The sequence below is a fragment of the Haliotis cracherodii genome, unplaced genomic scaffold (assembly GCF_022045235.1).
Source record: "Haliotis cracherodii isolate W230 unplaced genomic scaffold, xgHalCrac1.p SCAF_18, whole genome shotgun sequence".
In the NCBI taxonomy this organism is placed as follows: Eukaryota; Metazoa; Mollusca; class Gastropoda; order Lepetellida; family Haliotidae; genus Haliotis; species Haliotis cracherodii.
In genome coordinates, this window is record NW_027266273.1 from 19,192,548 (window position 1) to 19,213,936 (window position 21,389).

Consider the following 21,389-nt stretch of genomic DNA (forward strand, 5'->3'; position numbering starts at 1 on the left):
TCTTTTCATCAGTCTGAAGCATGATTATTATTTTCCAGCATTGTCTGGGACAACTGATTTTTTTCATATTGTGAATGTATATTTTGTCCCATGGACCCAATAGCCAGTTTCCCGGCATATGTGTTATTTTTTGGTTTTATACTTCATGTCACTATACTAGTGTAGTGAAAAAACCCTTTTAGTGTTGAGTACCAGGTGTTTATGTGTGATTGGTGAATCTACAGATAATAGTGATGCAATCATTATCAATAAACAACCACAGTAGACATCATAGACATCATATCGATTAAAAACCAATAGAACCATACTTTGAAAACAAATTTAATTCCTAAATATAGCCTCTAAGGGTAACAATCATAAAAAGGTTCATAAATACAACAGAAGCATTTGCATAAGACGCGAAAGCAAGTTCAGTTTTGTTTCAGTGTAGTTAAATATCTTTGCAGTGTCATTTGTTGAGACAGTTTCTCAATGCAGTATTTGTTTACCAAAGCTGTGGTAAGCTAGCATTTGGAACAGTTTTTTTTGTCACATTGACCATTATACACGTGTAGGTAATGTATCATTTTATTCGTTCCCAAATGAAAACTGTTTTATCTTGGCTATACTATACAACTTTCATCGTCATTCCGTGTGATATTTGTAATTGTGTCTCCGTATCACGACGCTCCTTTAGTTCTGGTAATAGTAAAAAGTTGTCAAAAATAAAAACGGAGGTCAACCTTGGACAACACACGTGTGACGTACTGAGTTAGTATCACACTACCAGTAGGTTCACTACATGGGTAATAAATTAGATAACAATCAGCTGTGGTGCCGTCTACACGATGAGAGGCATATCAAACAATGTGGCCACATGAGTAGAACAATGACTTCAACTATGCTTTATACAAATGTTATCAAGGCGTGCAAGTTTGATGTGGTAGGAAAGCTCAACGTGACGATACGGCTACGGTGCTGCCAAACCAGGGGTTACATTCAGGGCGAATCTGAGATTCGAACCTACGACCATGGCAGCGGATCATGACATGGCTAGGGGAGGCAACTCACAATGCATTGCGGGGCCTTAGACATCTTGCCAACCCTTAACCCGAAAGTAGAACTAGAGAGTACAAGTACAAACACATTGAAACATACACTCTCATAATTAAAAAGACCCGTGAAGATTCCGGGGTCTTCATCAACCCATGCTTGCCGTAAAAGGTGACTATGCTTGTCGTAAAAAGCGACTAACGGGATCGGGTGGTCAGGTTCCCTGACTTGGTTGATGCATGTCATCGATCTCCATTGCGTGGATCGATGCTCATGATATTAATCACTGGATTGTCTGGTCCAGACTCGATTATTTACAGACCGCCGTCATATAGCTGGAATATTGCTGAGTGCGGCGTTTAACAACAAACCAAACCTCCCCCCAAAATCATAATTAAAAACTAATGTAGGTTTGTAAAAGCATATATGGTCATGATTTTTTGGGTTGTGTAATTAAAAAACACAACAATATGCACATGGAGATGGGGCGATACGATGTATGAAGTGCGCAATGGGTTATCTCAGTTTAACGTTGCTGAATAGAATATACAGGTCAACAGCAAAATACACAGACACAGTAACCCGAGTCCGTACAAAAAACTGCTGAATAAGCATGAATCAGCATTTCCTTCAGGTGAATACACAACCAGGTCTCGTCTTTCACGGCCTCTTCGGCGGCTGTCACGTGTCACAGATCTCGCCCGAGTCGGTCTATCTCTGACACAACGAAGTCCATGTCGTAGAGTGTGGAGCTGGTGTTCGACACAACCATCCGGAAGAAGTTAACCCTGTGTCCGTCAGGTTGGTAGCCAATCAAAAGCGTTCCTTCTTCTGTCATGCGCTGTTTGATACGAGGCGCCATCTGAAAGAAAGGATTGGGTTTTCTGTGTTATAATAATGATAATTAAAGTCACACACACCCGCGCGCGCGCATACGCACGCACGCACGCACACACACACTGCGCCCTATCCTACAAAGGATGTTCATGGTGGACATTATTGGTACCCATTCGCTGCTGAGTGTACATAGGACAATTTCGAACAAAGTCACTGTTCAATTTGGTAAGGGCTTAATCCTCTCTCAAGCCCCCCCCTCCCCCCCCCCCCCCCCCCCCCCCCCATTATCTGCTGTATGTTTTTGCTGACATGCATGTTTGTTGTGTCGCGGCGCCTGCACGCTGCACAGTCACGGTAAGCGATCATGGTATTGATCATATGATTTTCGCAATTATTAACAAATATAAGTTTACACTTGATTCAATCAATTCTATTAATTAGTTGATTCTCGTGATTCTCGCAGTTGTTAACACATATAAGTTTACACTTTGATTCTCACCGTTATTCACACATATAAGTTTACACTTTGTTAGTTCTCACGTGATTATCGCAATTATTCACACATATAAGTTAACTTTACACTTTGTTGATTCTCACGTGATTCTCGCAATTATTCACGCATATAAGTTTACATTTAGTGAAGTCTGATATGATTCTCGAAAATTATTTACAATTAAGTTAGTCTTAGTTGATTCGTTGAACAGAATACAACGCTGCCTTCTGAAATATCCCATCAATGATGTGGGACACGGAGACAAAGTTTCATACATTGTACACATCTTGTAGAATCCAGGCTGTGTCTTGGGCATCACTCGTCTAATCCTACCATGTGAGTGAGTGAGTGAGTTTGATTTTAGGCCGCTTTTAGCAATATTCCAGCAATATCACGGAGGGAGACACCAGAAACGGGCTTCACACATTGTACCCATGTCGGGAATCGAACCCGGGTCTTCGGCGTGACGAGCGAACGCTTTAACCACTAGGCTACCCGACCGCCCCTACCATATATGTATGCATACTAGTATAGAAAATGTTTAATACATATTCATGTCACATGTTATAATTTAATTACCTTCGCAAGTGCCTCCCACCAGTCTCTGTCTTCCGGTTTATTGCGCATGCTCGGGGGGATGTACCAGAAGCAGATGTTGGTGCATTCCGGCTGCAATACAGAACACACACACACATATATATATATACTATGCATATACACAATATGCATCGTGACGGTAGGTGGAGGTCCCCACTGGTGTCCAACCGACAAGCATGGGTATGGTACTGACAAACCCAGAAACATTTAAAATAATGAAGGCAAACCGGGATTCGAACCATTAATCATAGGACCCTGTCAGTCCCGAGGGACGCAACACTGTACAACGAATTCCGGCGCCTTAGCGACTGGTCGACCCGCGCCCCCTATACTTCGAGAAGAGTCGACAGGTCGCAGTGAGTAAATAAAATATATATACAAACTACGCTTATATCGAACACGCTTATAACGAGCTGACGGATATAACGAACAGATTTAGAACCCCGGCCATTTCATGTATAGATATTGTATATATATGCTTATGTCCTACAGGGGGCGGTGGGGTAGCCTGGTGGCTCGGCGTTCGCCCGTCACGCCCATGCCCCGGGTTCGATTCCCCTCATGGGTAAATTGTGTGAAGCCCATTTCTCGTTCCCCAGCCGTGATATTGCTGGAATACTGCATAAACCGGCGTAAAACCTTACTCACTCACTCACCGACCTACAGCCAGGTTTTCCAGTTTACGCATAGTGTGTTACTGTTTCCGCTATGTTACGTGGTATTTCAGTGAGCTACAGTACCTCCTCCAGGACAAGCCGGAACCCTTCTGTTGACTGAAGCTTCTTAGTTAAATACCTGCAATGAAAATACAAACAAGAGTCATCGGAAAGATGACATATCCCCCCGGCAGCTGTCTGTAAAGAAACCACAAGTAAATGTGCAATTCTGTATGTAACGAGTCAAGAGTTGAATGTTCTTGAAGAAGCATACATTGTTTACCCACAAAAGATCCACCATGGTCGCATCCATATGAAATCCAAGCGTATAGTCAACGAAGCCATCTATATTCCCCGCCCATTTTAACATGTTATGGTCCCAAACCAGGTAACTAACCCAACATTTCTCATAGCCCATGTCAAAATAGCTGCAATGGAAATTCTAAAATAAACATTTCTAAAACACCTTAATATCAAATGGCACCAGTTCAGTATGTGCTTTATATATAGACATGCAGTGTTTGGCAAGGAAATATTTAACAGTTTATTTGTTATACTCCATAAGTGAACCCACCCTTAAATTCAACTTGTTTCCATGGAAACGTAAAAAATGAAAAAAATAAAAAATTCTAAATAGGGAGAGGCACCAGTTCAGTATGTGCATGGTAGACATGCAAAGTTTTGTAAGAAAGTATTAAACAGTTTCTGAATTACGCTCCGGAAACGAACACCACCCTAAAAGAACCTAAGTCCAACTTGTTGACATGTAAACGTAAAAAATAAAAATTTCTAAAATTCCCAAATAGCAAAAGGTACCAGTTGAGTATGTGCCTGTTAGACATGCAAAGTTTGTAAGAAAGGTTTGAATGGGTTTTGAGTTATGCTCAGGAAACGAACTCTACCCTATAGAACCAGTCCAACTTGTTGCCATGGAAAAGTAAAAAATACTTTTTTTAAATAAAATTCCTAAATAGCAAAAGGCACAACTTCAGTATGTGACTGATAGATTCGTAAAGTTTCGATCAAACACACTGAATTGTTTTCGAGTTCTGCCTCGGAAAAGGAAATGATTACGGACGGACAGACGGACAGACAGACTGGCTGATCGCTATACCCCTCACCTCTCCCCCCCCCCCCCCCCCCCCCCCCCCCCATACACACACACCACCACCACCATAATAAATACAATCGATGATAAGGCAAACGTGAATCTGAATAATGTTTGTGAATATTACCAATTTCAATGAATCAATTATAACATCTCATTACTCTTAACAGACATATGCAGACTTGATCGTCAACAAAGAGCTTTATTACTTTGCTTGATTTGCTCATGTATAACACTGGATCAAATTACTGAATGTAATTAGGCCTGCTGGATTGATATTTTACAAAACAATAGGGCCGATATTCGCACGTTGAAAAAATATATTTGTATACAAACAAGTCAGAACTAGTCAGAACAATACTCATCGCGAAAAGAAGGTTTAGCACACGAGTAACACTTCATTGCCTTTACAAAATGGTTACATACAGATGAGTTCGGTTCGTGACTCACCTTGAACAAGCAAATATATTGTCGATATCTCTCTCGAACTGGTTGTCTCCCTTGGCCTTCCACATCATCCAGAGCTTAAGGACGTCGACCTTGCGGCCACACTGGACTGACTTGTCCCCGGTGTCGTAGCTGACGTCGTAGAACTTGTCTTGCTGGAACAGGTACTTGGCCTTGGCAGAGTGGCACTCAGAGAGCAGGTTCTGAAACAAGGTTCGAGTCACAGTGACTGATTTTGACACGAGTTACGGTCACACACAGTCAGACATAGGTTCTGAAGTGAATGAGTGAAAGTTGTTTTACACCGCAGTCAGTGGTCGATTTTAAATATAGGTGAGGTGGAGGTGAGGTGAAATCTTCGCGGCCAAGATTATTGCACTTATATAGCGATATGCATCTGTGTGTGTGTGTGTGTGTGTGTGTGTGTGTGTGTGTGTGTGTGTGTGTGTGTGTGTGTGCTTCTGTTTGTACTAGTCTGTACTGATGCCGATTTATAGTGCTAGCCCATGAGCCCATTGAGAAAACATGCCGCAGTTTAACATGAATACCCCACTCAGACAAAGTGTACTGACTCCGAGCCGACCAGTCCTTGTTTAGCCCCTTAATGCCGGCAGACAGGGTAACTACAAGTACCATCTTTTAACGTCTTTTGGTATGACGCAGCCGGGGATCGAACCCCGGACCTTCCGCTCTCCGGCGGACGCTCTACCACCAGACCACGGAGGAAGTCGTTAACTACAATAGCTCACCTTGTGACGCGTGAGGAAGGCAGAGGTCTGCAGCGCTGCTCCCATCATCTTATGCGGATTCCACGTCAAAGAATCAGCTCTGGAAAAAGACGCTGACTAAAAATATAAAAGAGACCAAGCCCTATCCATAACCATCAGAAATCTCTGCTACAAGCAAAGTGCCATTGTAAGAAATGCATCGGACACCATGTTTGTCAATGAAGCGTCAAATTTGGAAATGTCATTCGCATGTCTACCTTAACAAGTTTTGAGACCTCTACTTTGGCCTTGAATGTTGTAAACAACTTTTGAGCATCATAGAATGGGGTTATATTTAAGCAAGAAAGTCTTACCTCTCTATTCCAGTCATGAGGTGTCTTAGACTTCCAGACAGGAGTACACCAGCGCCCCACGCGCCGTCAACGTGCATCCATATACCGTACTTCTCACATACGTCGGCGATGTCGACTAGCGGGTCATATGCCCCGAGAACTGTCGTGCCCGCCGTCGCATTAACCATCACCGGATCCATGCCCTGCAGGTATCAGATCCGACATTTTGACCTCTTTCGTTACTATGGGGTTCCCGTGTCTTTAGAATCCATCTTACGAAATACTATGCATTCTATGACACCAATGGACAATTTACATTCGTTATTTTACATGATGTCTACTTAATCTGTGACACAAACCCTTCGTTTGTGTGTGCGTGCGTGCATGTGTTTGCGGTATCTAAAACACGTAATAGATAAAAATAGAGCATCATATAGTATTCCATATCAATATATACTAGTATTCAGTTCACCTGTCTTTCAAACATCATAAAGGATCCATGTTTTATTTGTTTGTTGTTTAACGCTGCACTCAACAATATTCCAGCTATATGACGGCGGTCTGAAAAGTATAGAGATCGATAAAAAAAAAGATCGAGTATGGACCAGACAATCCAGTGATAGATATGAGCATCGATCCACGCAACTGGGATACGATGACATGCATCAACCAAGTCAGCGAGCCTGACCACCCGATCCCGTTAGTCGCCTCTTACCACAAGCATAGTCGCCTTTTATGGTAAGCATGGGTTGCTGAAGACCCATTCTACACGGACCATCACGGGTCGATCCATGTTGTTTTAACAGTCACGTTTAAAACAGTTTTTTACTTATTGTCGCATATATTTCCATTCAACAACCGTCGCAGCTTCCAGTACAACAGCGAGCGTATATCGTGATGCTCACGTGGCGATTCCTGGACACAGTACACCATGCGTGACGTAGGAACCGACCAACATGAAATGTGGGTTGTCAAAATGCTGGCTGACCCTACCCCGCTGCTCATAGCAACAATCGGGGCGGTCGGGTAGCCCAGTGGTTAAAGCGTTTGCTCGTCACGCCGAAGACCCGGGTTCGATTCCCGACATGGGTACAATGTGTGAAGCCCATTTCTGGTGTCTCCCGCTGTGACATTGCTAGAATATTGCTAAAAGCGGCGTAAAACCATACTCACTCATTCATAGCATCAATCACTGGTCAAGACTAGATTTTTTACTTGTCACTTTGAAATAGTTGGAATATTGCTGCCGTGGCGTAAGAAACTCACTCAGTCACTTCATTGGTGACGTCCGCTTGTGACAGAAGGCTTTGTGCATTGAAGGCTTTGTGCATTGACTATTGTTTATCATCAATAATTGATTTCGATTTTGACTGGTTATAGTCTTTAGTTCCGTTACTTCGTACACAGTCACTATCGGAAAGTGACAAACCCTAAATACTGTGGATGTATTTTCAAGAAATCGAAAACTTTGGTTCATGTATACGAACATTTCCTTTCGCCTTCAAAATGGCGTCCTCAAGAGCAGACGACAGCATCCTGCCCTTGTCGTCACACTTGACGGCGATGACATTGTCCATACCGAGACCGAGGAACGACGCCCCCTTCTTCATGGAGTAGTGGCCCTGCAACGTTGACGGTGGCGAGAGTCAATGTCATGACGAAATATAGGCCCAATCACACAGTACAACTAGTTGGTACGGCAAATGGCATACGATAAGTTGCACCGCGTGACAATCATCGTAAGGGTTTACACAGAAGGACGAGTCCATAGGCTCTTTGTACAAAGCGCTAATAAAACTGGCTCTCGCGCGAACAGATTTCATAGCATATTCCGATGGAAGGGAATAACGAAACATATCTCATTACTGCAGAATATTAGTGTGGACGAGTGTGTGACCACGTGACGTGTAAAGGTCGTGAGGTCACCACATTTTCCAATAATGTCTGGTAATCTTCGAGGTACATAACAAAAATCCACCTGCTCACAGCTGTTCCATTATTTCTTCCCATCGGTATACTTTGATGTTCACATCATGAAGTAAGTACGGGCATTTCATCCATTCTAAGGGGCGGTCGGGTAGCCTAGTGGTTAAAGCGTTCGCTGGTCACGCCGAAGACCCGGGTTCGATTCCCGACATGGGTATAAAGTGTGAAACCCATTTCTGGTATCCCCCGCCGTGATATTGCTGGAATATTGCTAAAAGCGGCGTAAAACCATACTCACTCACTCACTCATCCATTCTAAGAGCATCTTTTCTTTTCATGACTATTATATACAGATTCAGCAATAGCAATAATAACACTTACAAAAAAATAAGATATTAGATGTTGATAATAGAATACGTATATGATCATTTCGTTAAGATTTTGAAGGACCACGTTGATGGCGTCTTTACACAGAGGGATAACAAATGACACTGTAAGGATAACAACTTTTAATGGCATCAAACAAACACCACTCGGATATCACCGGATATAAACTGCAGGTCAAAAGAGAGTATACACCCATTTGAGATGGTTGCTAAACATGAAACAAACAAAAGATCTTTTGAACCTTTAGTTTGTAGTGTTTGGACGACTGTTTTCAGCCTAGAAACGTTTTGATAACGTTTGTAATTATTTTGGTCAAATACAATATTCAAGCGTACACTTCCTGCTGCACGGTAGTTTAGATATTGCTACAACTAGTTCTGCAACTACCATCATGTACTGTATAACGCGAAGACATCCCTGCGATATAGATATTGCTACAACTAGTTCTGCAACTACCATCATGTACTGTATAACGCGAAGACATCCCTGCGATATAGATATTGCTACAACTAGTACTGCAACTACCACCATGTACTGTATAACGCGAAGACATCCCTGCGATATAGATATTGCTACAACTAGTTCTACAACTACCACCATGTACTGTATAACGCGCAGACATCCCTGCGATATAGATATTGCTACAACTAGTTCTGCAACTACCACCATGTACTGTATAACGCGAAGATATCCCTGCGATATAGATATTGCTACAACTAGTTCTGCAACTACCATCATGTACTGTATAACGCGAAGACATCCCTGCGATATAGATATTGCTACAACTAGTACTGCAACTACCACCATGTACTGTATAACGCGAAGACATCCCTGCGATATAGATATTGCTACAACTAGTTCTACAACTACCACCATGTACTGTATAACGCGCAGACATCCCTGCGATATAGATATTGCTACAACTAGTTCTGCAACTACCACCATGTACTGTATAACGCGAAGATATCCCTGCATTATAGATATTGCTACAACTAGTACTACAACTACCACCATGTACTGTATAACGCGAAGATATCCCTGCGATATAGATATTGCTACAACTAGTACTACAACTACCACCATGTACTGTATAACGCGCAGACATCCCTGCGTATAGTTGTTTTGACTGTGAGTACAACGATGACTGAAGGTGACCTTACCGTCTCTGACGTCATGATACACAAGGGAGGTAATCCCCCCATTCCTGCTGTCTTGACAGAAGGGTATTTCTTGTAGCGTGCTAGGTTGATAGCATACATGTTAGACACAGAGCCTCCTGCAAGATGACGAAGACGAGAATGTAATGACGCCATTGTCGCAACTACCAGAAGTCAAGGGAAAGCATGTTTGTGTTCGCTTGTTTATTTTGAAGCATTCAAAACAGAAAGCAAGCCGTTCGTAAAATACGTTACTTACCAGGACAGAAGATTGCATCACCATCTTGAAAACCAGCCAGACGACACATCTTGGCGAGGACGGTTTTCTCCATCAGGGTGAACACAGGTGCCACCTCGTATGTGTACCTGGACAGACAGGTAAACAGAATATGCATGTGTACAGAAGTAATTACAGGTGTAATGTAATAAATACAGGTAAGTTGAACTCGAGACAGGTATACAGAGGTTAATAATGAAATGAATGAAGCATAAATAGTAACACGTATACAGGACATGCGCACAACAAGACCAGGCAGTTGTTGTGGCTTACATAAGTAAATAAGGAAAATCGTTTGTATGTTGTTGTGTAGTCATCACAATCATCTTGAGTATGAGTCCGATTGTCATTTGGAATGTAATCTAGGAAATATCCCCAGCTAGAAGGAGATGAGGGGTATGGGTGGCCCAGTCGTCTAAGGCGCCGCAATTCCGGTTCGCCCCGATTATGTTTCTAGGTCTGTCAGCACCCGTGCTCGTGGGTTTCACCGAAGTGGTAAACGTCTCAGACCTGTATGACTAAGGGGTTTCTTCCCAGATTATGATGACACGCCGCGATAAAACTGGAATATTGTTAAAAACGGCGTTAAACCCAACTCACTAACTCACTGGGGGCACGGGTGGTCCAGTCGTCTAAAGCGCCGCGATTCGCTGTGCAGAGTTGCGTCCCTTGGGGACGGCAGAAACCTTTGATTGTGGGTTCGAATCCCGGTTCGCCCCGGTTATGTTTCTAGGTTTGTCAGCACCATACCCGTGCTCGTTGGTTTTACCGAAGTGGTAAACGCATCACTTCGGGCTTTCCTCCCACATTAAACTGACACGCCGTGATATAACTGGAATACTGTTAAAAGCGGTGTTAAACCCAACTCACTCACTCACTAGAAGCAGATGATGATCATTATATTGGTAAAGAATACAATCTATGTATTGTGCTAAACGTGTAATTCCGTCAGTTTCCACAGAATTATAAATTGGTGATTTTTCAGGAAATCTGAATCCTTATACTGAAAGATACGAGTAACACTACCCTGTTGAACAAGGCGATACTTAACAAATACCGTAACTCCTCCACTATGACGACCTAACTTCTTTGCACAAGTGCGAACACTATTAACACACTATTGTTTGATCATAGCTCACTTGGGGGCACAGGTGGCCCAGTCGTCTAAGGCGCCGCGATTCGCTGTGCAGAGTTGCGTCCCTTGGGGACGCCAGAAACCTATGATTGTGGGTTCGAATCACGGTTCGCCCCGATTATGTTTCTAGGTTTGTCAGCACCTTACCCGTGCTCGTGGGTTTCACCGAAGTGGTAAACGTCTTAGACCTGCATCACTTCGGGCTTTCCTCCCACATTAAGCTGGCACGCTGTGATATAACTGGAATACTGTTAAAAGCGGCGTTAAACCCAACTCACTCACACTCACTCATAGCTCACTGGCTGGTGTTGAGGGATTCAGTAAGCCACGCCCCTGCCAGAGTGTATGGGTCGAATCCGCCATATAACTGGTTGAAAAAATGGGGATGTCCTGAAAGGATACAACATTAAGGTTGTGAATATTAGATACAGGTAAAGGCTATATTACATATAGGTATAGGTGATATTACATATAGGTATAGGTGATATTACATACAGGTATAGGTGATATTACATATACGTATAGGTGATATTACATATAGGTATAGGGGATATTACATATAGGTATAGGTGATATTACAAATAGGTATAGGTGATATTACATACAGGTAAAGGCTATATTACATATAGGTATAGGTGATATTACATATAGGTATAGGTGATATTACATACAGGTAAAGGCTATATTACATATAGGTATATGTGATATTACATATAGGTATAGGTGATATTACATACAGGTATAGGTGATATTACATATACGTATAGGTGATATTACATATAGGTATAGGGGATATTACATATAGGTATAGGTGATATTACATATAGGTATAGGGGATATTACATATAGGTATAGGTGATATTACATACAAGTAAAGGTGATATTACATATAGGTATAGGTGATATTACATATAGGTATAGGTGATATTACATACAAGTAAAGGTGATATTACATATAGGTATAGGGGATATTACATATAGGTATAGGTGATATTACATACAGGTATAGATGATATTACATTTAGGTATAGGGGATATTACATATAGGTATAGGTGATATTACATATAGGTATAGGGGATATTACATACAGGTATAGATGATATTACATTTTGGTATAGGGGATATTACATATAGGTATAGGTGATATTACATATAGGTACAGGTGATATTACATACAGGTATAGATGATATTACATATAGGTATAGGGAATATGACATATAGGTATAGGTGATATTACATTTAGGTATAGGTGATATTACACTATTACATATAGGTATAGGTGCTATTACATATAGGTATAGGTGCTATTACATATACGTATAGGTGATATTACATACAGGTATGGATGATATTACATATAGGTATAGGTGCTATTACATATAGGTATAGGTGCTATTACATATACGTATAGGTGATATTACATATAGGTATAGGGAATATTACATATAGGTATAGGTGATATTACATATAGGTATAGGTGATATTACACTATTACATATACGTATAGGTGATATTACATACAGGTATAGATGATATTACATATAGGTATAGGTGATTTTACATACTGATCTAGGTGATATTACATACAGATGTAGGTGATTTTACATACAGATGTAGGTGATATTACATACAGATGTAGGTGATTTTACATAGAGATGTAGGTGATATTACATACAGGTACAGGTGATAATACATATAGGTATAGGTGATATTACATACAGGCATAGGTGATATTACATACAGATTTAGGTGATATTACATTCAGATTTGGGTGATATTAAAAACAATAATATGTGAACTTAATTTGTTTGCGCAAGGAGGCACTTTCTTCAACACATAGAAATTTGGATTTAATTCATTAGGTGTGTTATGAAGCGTCGCATCGTTGACGGTTAGTGTACGATTTTTGGCTTGGTGTTTATAGACTTGTTTCAATTTACCAGTCCGACATACAACAGTTGCACACCGAGCCAGAAAGTTATTGCAGCTGTCACCATTATCATTAACACCCCACTCAGACACAGTATACTGACTCCGAGCCGACCGGTCCTTGTTTTAGCCCCTTAATGCCGAGCGCCAGACAGGGTAACAACAAATACCATCTTTAACGTCTTTTGGTATGACGCGGCCTGGGATCAAACCCCGGACCTTCCGCTCTCCGGGCGGACGCTCTACCACTAGACCACGGAAGCGGTCGGTAGCAAGTGGTAAACGTTTAACATCTACATAACGCTGGGCAATCAAGCTGACACGCCGTTATATAACTAAAATATTGTTAAATACGGCGTAAAAGCTGACTCCCTTAAAACAGTGCTGCCGAGAAGACGAACCTGACTTGACGCTGTATTTGACGATCTGTTTGGTCATGCTAATGAGAGTTTGGTCAGGAGTCCCAGCTTGACCGATGTCCAGATCCATGCTGGACTCCAAATCTTTGGGGTGCTTAAACTCCACCACCTTGCTGCAACATAGGGAATAACGCTTTGCATAGCACATTCTGACGTCACATACGTCATACAAGCCCCATGCCTGTCGTCTATTCCTGATACAATCCATCCCTTCACGTAACCCCCTATATTACTCTACCTATTAATTATTCATGCCCAGCCCTTCCCAATCAACCCCCTATCTTACTCTACCTGTTAACGTCCAGCCCTTCCTTCAAACCCCCTATCTTACTCTACTTGTTAACATCCAACCCTTCCTTTAAACCCTCCCGATCTTACTCTACCTGTTAACGTCCAGCCCTTCCTTCAAACCCCCTATCTTACTCTTCCAGTTAATGTCCAGCTCTTCTTTTAACCCTCCTATCATATTCTACTTGATAACGTCTAGCCCTTCCTTCAAACCCGCTATCTTACTCTACCTGTCAACGTCCAGCCCTTCCTTCAAACCTCCTATCTTTCTCTACCTGTTAACATCCAATGCTTCCTTCAAACCCCCTATCTTACTCTACCTGTTAACGTCTAGCATTTCCTTCAAACCCCCTATCTTACTCTACCTGTTAACGTCCAGCCCTTCCTTCAAGCACCCTATCTTATTCTACCTGCTAACGTCGAGCCCTTCCTTCAAACCCCCTATCTTACCCTACCTGTTAACGTCCAGCCCTTCCTGTAAGGCCTCCTTGACCATCACGTCAAACATGGCTGACAAGAAATCCGTGTTCAGAGCAGTTCTGGGTTCTGAAAGCAGAGTTATCGAAATTAGCAGAAATTCTGACGTTTATGTATCAGATGTAGGTCAGTGGACCTGGGGGTGACGTCCACATGAAGCCCGTTAATGTTCGAAGGTTTGCATCGATGAACATTTAGAGAACAACATTGGCGATAAAAATATTTCTTGCCTTTGCATGTGTTTGTAACGGATGCCACCGGATACGCTCGCCTTTTCTCGAACACCTGGTATTTTGTACAATGGATTTTGTGCAATGGAGATTTTATGGAAAGGATTTGTCCTTTTATTTTCATCTTTAAAATGAACATAGTATTATTTGTAAAGTAATGAGCGGTTGAGTGTATTTCGCTGACGTCACTATGCATGGTTTCGTAATAGTAGAAACCACTTACTTTTTGCAGGACTTCCATCTCCCCGCCGGACACCATTCGTCACACCGTCCTGAGCTGACCCGTCCGCCATGTTGACAGGGAGAGTGACGCCATTTTGTGCCATTTTGGTCTCAAGCAACTTAAAAGTGTGGAATACCTTAAATAAGATTAAAACAAGATATCAAACATCCTGATGACCACCCTAGCGATGCTACGTATACGCTACGACCACCTGCATGTGTTCTTCATGTATGGCCGTTGCATGGCGTCTGGTAGTCAATACTGTTGTCTCTCATGATACCCGTGAGTCGTTTATACTGATTCATGTTCGCAGAAGCAATGACGTTTAAACATCTGTCGCGTGTTCAAATTAATATGAAAATTACTTGGAAGCAGCGCATTCAAACCCACATGCCCATGCAATAATTGATTACACCAACATGATGATTGATTTGCAACATGTCTGAGGTAGGCCAACGTCAAAGCCTAAAGTTTTTACTACTCTATATCAAAGCCTGAAGTTTTATACCAGCCTATATCAAAGCCTTCAGTTTATACTGTTATATATCAAAGCCTTAAGTTTATACCAGCCTATATCAAAGCCTTAATATTATACTAGCCTATATCAAAGCCTTAATATTATACATGCCTATATCAAAGCCTTACGTTTATACTAGCCTATATCAAAGCCTTAAGTTTATACTGTTATATATCAAAGCCTTAAGTTTATACCAGCCTATATCAAAGCCTTAATATTATACTAGCCTATATCAAAGCCTTAAGTTTATACTTGCCTATATCAAAGCCTAGTTTGTACTAGCCTATATCGAAGCCTAAAGTCTCTACTAGCTTATATCATATTGTGATTTGTCATTTTGTGTTTACCCGACCCGACTTTTGTGTTTAAACCGTGGTAAACGTCTCAGACCTACATCACTTTGGGCTTTCCTCCAACATTAAGCTGACACGCCGCAATATAACTGTAATACTGCTAAAAGCGGCGTTAAACCCAACTCACTCACTTACACATCTGGTCCGTATGATCAGTTGTTGTAATAACTTATCGGAGCGTGACAGTGAACGATTCTGACATACGCAGCGCTTATTACGTTCGGTCAGCCAAGACAATATTTGTGATGAAACTGGTGACCGTCTGTGGTCTGGTTAACTGTCCTCCACAACACACTGTGATCAGATTAAAATACTGTTCAAAGCGTGTCTATATTTAAACAGATATAGCGGATTTTCTTTTCTTTATCCACGGACCTCTAACTAATGTAGGTGCTACCAGCGGGGCAGGGCATGCTTACCCTGTTCATGTTTGTTTGTTTGTTTGTTGTTTAACGTCGCACTAAGCAATATTCCTGCAATATGAAGGCGGTCTGTAGATAATCGAGCCTGGACAAGACAATCCAGTGATTGACATCATGACCATCGATCCACGCAATTGGGATACGATGACATGCATCGACCAAGTCAGCGAGTCTGACCACCCGATCCCGTTAGTCGCCTCTTACCACAAGCATGGGTTGCTAAAGACCTATTCTACTCCGGATCTTCACGGGTCTTACCCTTTTCAAGAACGCCTCGTGTCATTACTGAGATGCCAGTGTTCCAATCACATAACTTTCATCGCTATTCTGCCTTTCACGCCAGGTGGTATATGTGTCGCTGGTTCCAGTAATCTGGGCTGGTTATTCACTGGTATTGACTTTTTATCTTATCTTAGTGCAAAAGAGTAAAACCTGGATATAACGAACTCCAGAGGACCAAGAAAATCACTTTGTTATACATGTAGTTACTCGGCACGCGAGAATATGTCCACCATCTTGGATTGAAATATTAAATATTTAAAAATACTTATTCAGTATGTTCAGTATTTTCTTCAGCTGAATAAGACGCGGTTACGCGGCATAGACATTTAGAAAATAATAAAATGTTTGACCTAGCATGTTGAAGTATGTCGTTTAAAGCTGCAGTTTTACAGGATATGGCTGTGTTCCCTCAAGCGTTCAACTATTTGTCAACTGATCGTAAATGGCTGCCTCTCATATTTGCAGGTTAAGCGCTGTTAACGATGTTAGTGACGGTGTATAGCAGTCATGGTAGGTTGCCGTTGGCATGTGACTGTTGATGTGTCTTTATTGTTGGCGTATAATTGTTTTGTGATGCAGTTGGTGTGTATGTGTTGGTGTTGTTGTGCTGCTGTTGGTGTGTATGTGTTGGTGTTGTTGTGCTGCTGTTGATGTGTATGTGTTTGGTGTTGTTGTGCTGCTGTTGATGTGTATGTGTTGGTGTTGTTGCTCTGCTGTTGGTGTGTATGTGTTGGTGTTGTTGTGCTGCTGTTGGTGTGTATGTGTTGGTGTTGTTGTGCTGCTGTTGGTATCTTATATATACATATTATGATGAAAATAGTATTTTGGTATGAAAACGTCCCTGTGTCTTTAAGGCACCGTGGTTTTTTTCAAGAAGAACTAAAAGAAAGGCTCCTTTTTCTAACTGACATTTTATGATTTATTAAAATAGTTAACTGACACGTCAGGCAGAATAACGCAAATTACAATTAACACAAAAGACGCCTTGTGAATAGGACGATGAGATCAACTTTTGTACAACGAAAAATGGCAACGTGCTTTCTGCCAGGTCGACTTGTGCAGTACCATGCTGGAGAACATGCAGGACAAATAGCTCCAGACATAACCTCGGAAACATTGTTGTGTAGTGTGAAGTAGAGCATGACAATGTTCAAGGACATGTAAATAATGTACGCGCGTTCCTAGAGCACGCTATTGATTATCAGGGCCCACTTGCACAAAGCGATCTTAGCACTAAGATTATTGTAAGCCTATGTTAAAGTATGGGAGTTACGATCATCTTAGCGCTAAGATCACTCTGTGCAAGTGGGCCCAGGACAACCCAATCCTGATAGTGGAATCATTGACCATTTTAATGTGAGATTACAGTGACGTCATCACTTAACGTCGATGTCATGGAGGTCTGAGGCAGTACCCCTAGCTGCCACGACTGACCTACCACTGACCCGCGTTCGAACTTAAGACTCTCCATAATTATTTGCAGGACGGCTGCAAGGACTACCGTATAGCAGGAGTGAGTGAGTTGGGTTTAACGCCGCTTTAAAAAGTATTCCAGTTATATCATGACGTGTTAGCTTAATGTGGGAGGAAAGCCCGAAGTGATTCAGGTCAAAGACGTTTACCACTTTGGCGAAACCCACGAGCACGGATACGGTGCTGACAAACCTAGAAACATAATCAGGGAACAGGCGAACAAGGATTCCAACACGCGAACATGTGGTTCTGCTGTGCCCAAGGGACGCAACTCTGCACAGCGTCTTAAAGTACGATGAAACAGGGGAAGACATTTAAAAAGAAGTCACATACATATTGCCATGGCGCAGTTACGAAACATGTCGTAAAATTGTCGTTAGACAATCGATTCCCCTTCCGGTAATTCAATACGAGTGTGTCGCTTATATAAAAGTGAAATGTGTTTCGTCAGGCAAAAGTAGGATATGCTTTTACAAAAGTGTGATTTTATAAGGCAATATATAGTAAGCCGTGCTTATTCAATGTCAATGTGTATATGAAGAAGACGTGTGTCGAGAGACCGTGTTCTAGTTAGACAGCACAGGCGACAGAGGTGAACTCGGGGCTTTCCGCAGCTGTTGTCGTCGTGTACTCATGCGGTAACGACACTAATGTATGACGTACCCAGGACATCTGGACATGCTCTGTCTACCAAAACCGAGGGAAAGTGTTTTTCAATACTTATAAACCGAAAAAAGAAACTTAAAACAACATTTATCAACATTTTTATGTTTCGAACATACTTTCCATGAACCTTAAGAAACGCGCGTAAAATTATATAAAACCCCTGGGATATTATAGCAAATATGACTTGAATATCCTATAATATAATATCCCAGGAACATTACAACGTCCCTGTTTATGAGATTTAACCCGACTGGAAAGTAAAACCTCACAATAGGTTTTAATGCCTATAGAAAGAAGTCTCTTACTTAATAGCGCTCCCAATGAATAGGTTTATAATATAGGTTTAAAAGGTGTTCACCAAGTTTGAAAAGAATCTGTATAGCAGTTATAGGTCAGACAAGCAAATGTCCTCGGAAGGACGAACGGGCGGAAGGGCGGAATTCTTTGGTATAACAATATATAGTTCGGGGTCAATAAAGTAGAATAAATTATACAACTGTATGACATTCAGCCGATGGCATATCGTGTCAGATCGTGATCGTGCGCAGAAACAAGAGTGTGAATGTAGCCATGTGTGCCGGCATTATGGACTGGCAGATTGTATCTATAAAAACCCTACAAATGATTTTCAACCACTAGTAAATAAACATCACACGATAAACGTTCTGAAAAGGCAGGGCAAAACATGAGCTTGTCTGACAAAGGGGGCCATTGCACACGGGAATTCAAGATTTTCAGAATTAATTAATTTATTTTAAAATGGGGGGGGGGGGGTGTATGTCTCAAAACATAAGGAATCAGGTTTTTATCCGACATCGAACTTTTGAACTCGTCCCTTATTGTACATAATTGAAGATCGATACTAGAGACACGCCATGCATGCCTGTTCAAGTATTAGAGTTATCCATACTCTGTATATACATGTTTGGTGTTTCGGGAGAGAGCGCAGAGACTTGCAACGGTCGGATGTTATACGTTGATAAATCACAACTGGCACGATTACTCAGTGATATGTACATACAACACGCTGCGTCTTCTATTCTCCTCCTATAGCTGACAGTCTAAGTCATATACATCGTTGTGACAAGGAGATAAAACTCCCCCCCCACACACACACACACACCAGCACGCACCCCATCCCCACCCCTACACCAGCACGCACCCCCCCTACACCAGCACGCACCCCCCTACACCAGCACGCACCCCATCCCCACCCCTACACCAGCACGCACCCCATCCCCACCCCTACACCAGCACGCACCCCATCCCCACCCCTACACCAGCACGCACCCCATCCCCACCCCTACACCAGCACGCACCCCATCCCCCCCCCCTACACCAGCACGCACCCCATCCCCACCCCTACACCAGCACGCACCCCCCTACACCAGCACGCACCCCATCCCCACCCCTACACCAGCACGCACCCCATCCCCACCCCTACACCAGCACGCACCCCATCCCCACCCCTACACCAGCACGCACCCCATCCCCCCCCCTACACCAGCACGCACCCCATCCCCACCCCTACACCAGCACGCAACCCCCCCTAAACCAGCACGCACCCCATCCCCCCCCCCCTACACCAGCACGCACCCCATCCCCCCCCTACACCAGCACGCACCCCATCCCCCCCCCCCCCCCTACACCAGCACGCACCCCATCCCCACCCCTACACCAGCACGCAACCCCCCCTAAACCAGCACGCACCCCACCCCACCCCCCCTACACCAGCACGCACCCCATCCCCATCCAACCTCTACACCAGCACGCACCCCATCCCCAATCCCACCTATACACCAGTATAGAGCTTAAATATATGCTAGATACTTTGAAGCAAGGTGAAATCCACTCACTCGACTCGCTGTACCTATATTACTGCTGACGCACTTAAAACACGAAGTCATTTACACATGAAAAATGTCATTCCTAAAACCCTGTTTGAAACAGAACACTGTTTTCAGCAACAAAACGTGCGCGTGTGTTTAATCCAAGAAAGCATCATTTAAAAAAAGTTAACATTTCAGCTGACCACAACAATAACACAACTTGTTTTCAAAGTACATATAAAAATCTATTCATATAAATTGTTACTTTACCTCACAGTGGGGTAGAACTCCGTCCAGTGCGTGCCGACAGTTCTAGAAGCTGTTATAGATTTTCCACGCGAACTTTTCCGCTGTCGCCCCACAGCTGTGGGTCAAGGCCGCGTCTTTCGCTTGCTGTGAAGTCACCTTTGCATGACAAACTGCCATGGGATGAACACGACTCGGCCATGCAGAGAATATATTATAAACAATTGCATTGCTTTATCATCGCTCACACGGAAACAGTTGTGGACGAACGGTTACATCCTGATTGGTCGAATTCCTAGAATGCAATTGAACTGATCGGTCAAAAAAATGCTTGTGTGCATTCCATCCCCATGGGCCGAATAGGTTAAGTTAGTCAGCCATGGTCGGCTCTTGGGATCTACGTTAAGGATGTAACACAATATGAATGGGAGTTGTTGACCCAAAGAGCATACATCTTTGTATACATATTATACATATTTTTTTCTTTTACAATCTATATATTCTATGATAAAAAATTACATCAAATTACACCACCTTTTCACAATAAATGTATTTTTCAACAATTTTAACAAATAATAACACATTTCAGCACTTATATGAGAATCGGTTTCCCGTAGTAATAATGTTCGCTTAGGCTACCTTGACATCTTTTACAGGTTTGTTTTTAAAGGGGAATAGATCGACTTCAATGTAATGTTTTCATGAAATCTATAATTTTATGTTTCACTTTTTAAAATTATAACGATGCTGACATCCAAACACCATTTGTTTATTTTTAAAATCCCTACTTGACAAAGAGTGAAAAGTTCTGTTTTGAGATTTGTAATCTCCAGCACTGATTCCTCTGATGTGCTTGAATACATGTTTATACAGTGCTGATTGGTCTGCCACTATTATCTTGAACTCCTCGATAATCGTTTA

General features: G+C 42.3%; 1 protein-coding gene across 2 annotated transcripts; it reads right to left on the minus strand.

Moving 5' to 3' along the window:
* Window positions 1–333: 333 nt before the first annotated feature.
* LOC139465362 (cysteine sulfinic acid decarboxylase-like) lies at window positions 334–20,580 on the minus strand. 2 transcript variants are annotated; one of them, XM_071247067.1, is made up of 14 exons: window positions 20,493–20,580; window positions 14,681–14,816; window positions 14,206–14,296; window positions 13,445–13,575; window positions 11,412–11,502; window positions 9,960–10,066; window positions 9,704–9,819; window positions 7,718–7,852; window positions 6,252–6,433; window positions 5,920–5,998; window positions 5,174–5,373; window positions 3,700–3,754; window positions 2,942–3,031; window positions 334–1,894 (listed from the first exon to the last, which is right to left on the minus strand). In XM_071247067.1, the coding sequence occupies exons 2-14, from the start codon at window positions 14,781–14,783 to the stop codon at window positions 1,721–1,723; spliced, it is 1,554 nt and encodes a 517-aa protein (XP_071103168.1). In that variant the 5' UTR covers window positions 14,784–14,816; window positions 20,493–20,580; the 3' UTR covers window positions 334–1,720. The 2 variants fall into 2 exon arrangements, with proteins under 2 accessions (XP_071103168.1, XP_071103169.1); XM_071247068.1 differs by lacking the exons at window positions 14,206–14,296; window positions 14,681–14,816; window positions 20,493–20,580 and adding an exon at window positions 13,754–13,768.
* Window positions 20,581–21,389: the final 809 nt, after the last annotated feature.

Coding starts and splice junctions, on each gene's coding strand:
- LOC139465362 (XM_071247067.1), bottom strand. CDS start 14,783: ATGGCACAAAATGGCGTCACTCTCCCTGTCAACATGGCGGACGGGTCA. Junction 9,820..9,959: donor TGATGCAATCTTCTGTCCTG/GTAAGTAACGTA, acceptor GTCATCTTGCAG/GAGGCTCTGTGTCTAACATG. Junction 1,895..2,941: donor GGTGGGAGGCACTTGCGAAG/GTAATTAAATTA, acceptor CCTTTCTTTCAG/ATGGCGCCTCGTATCAAACA.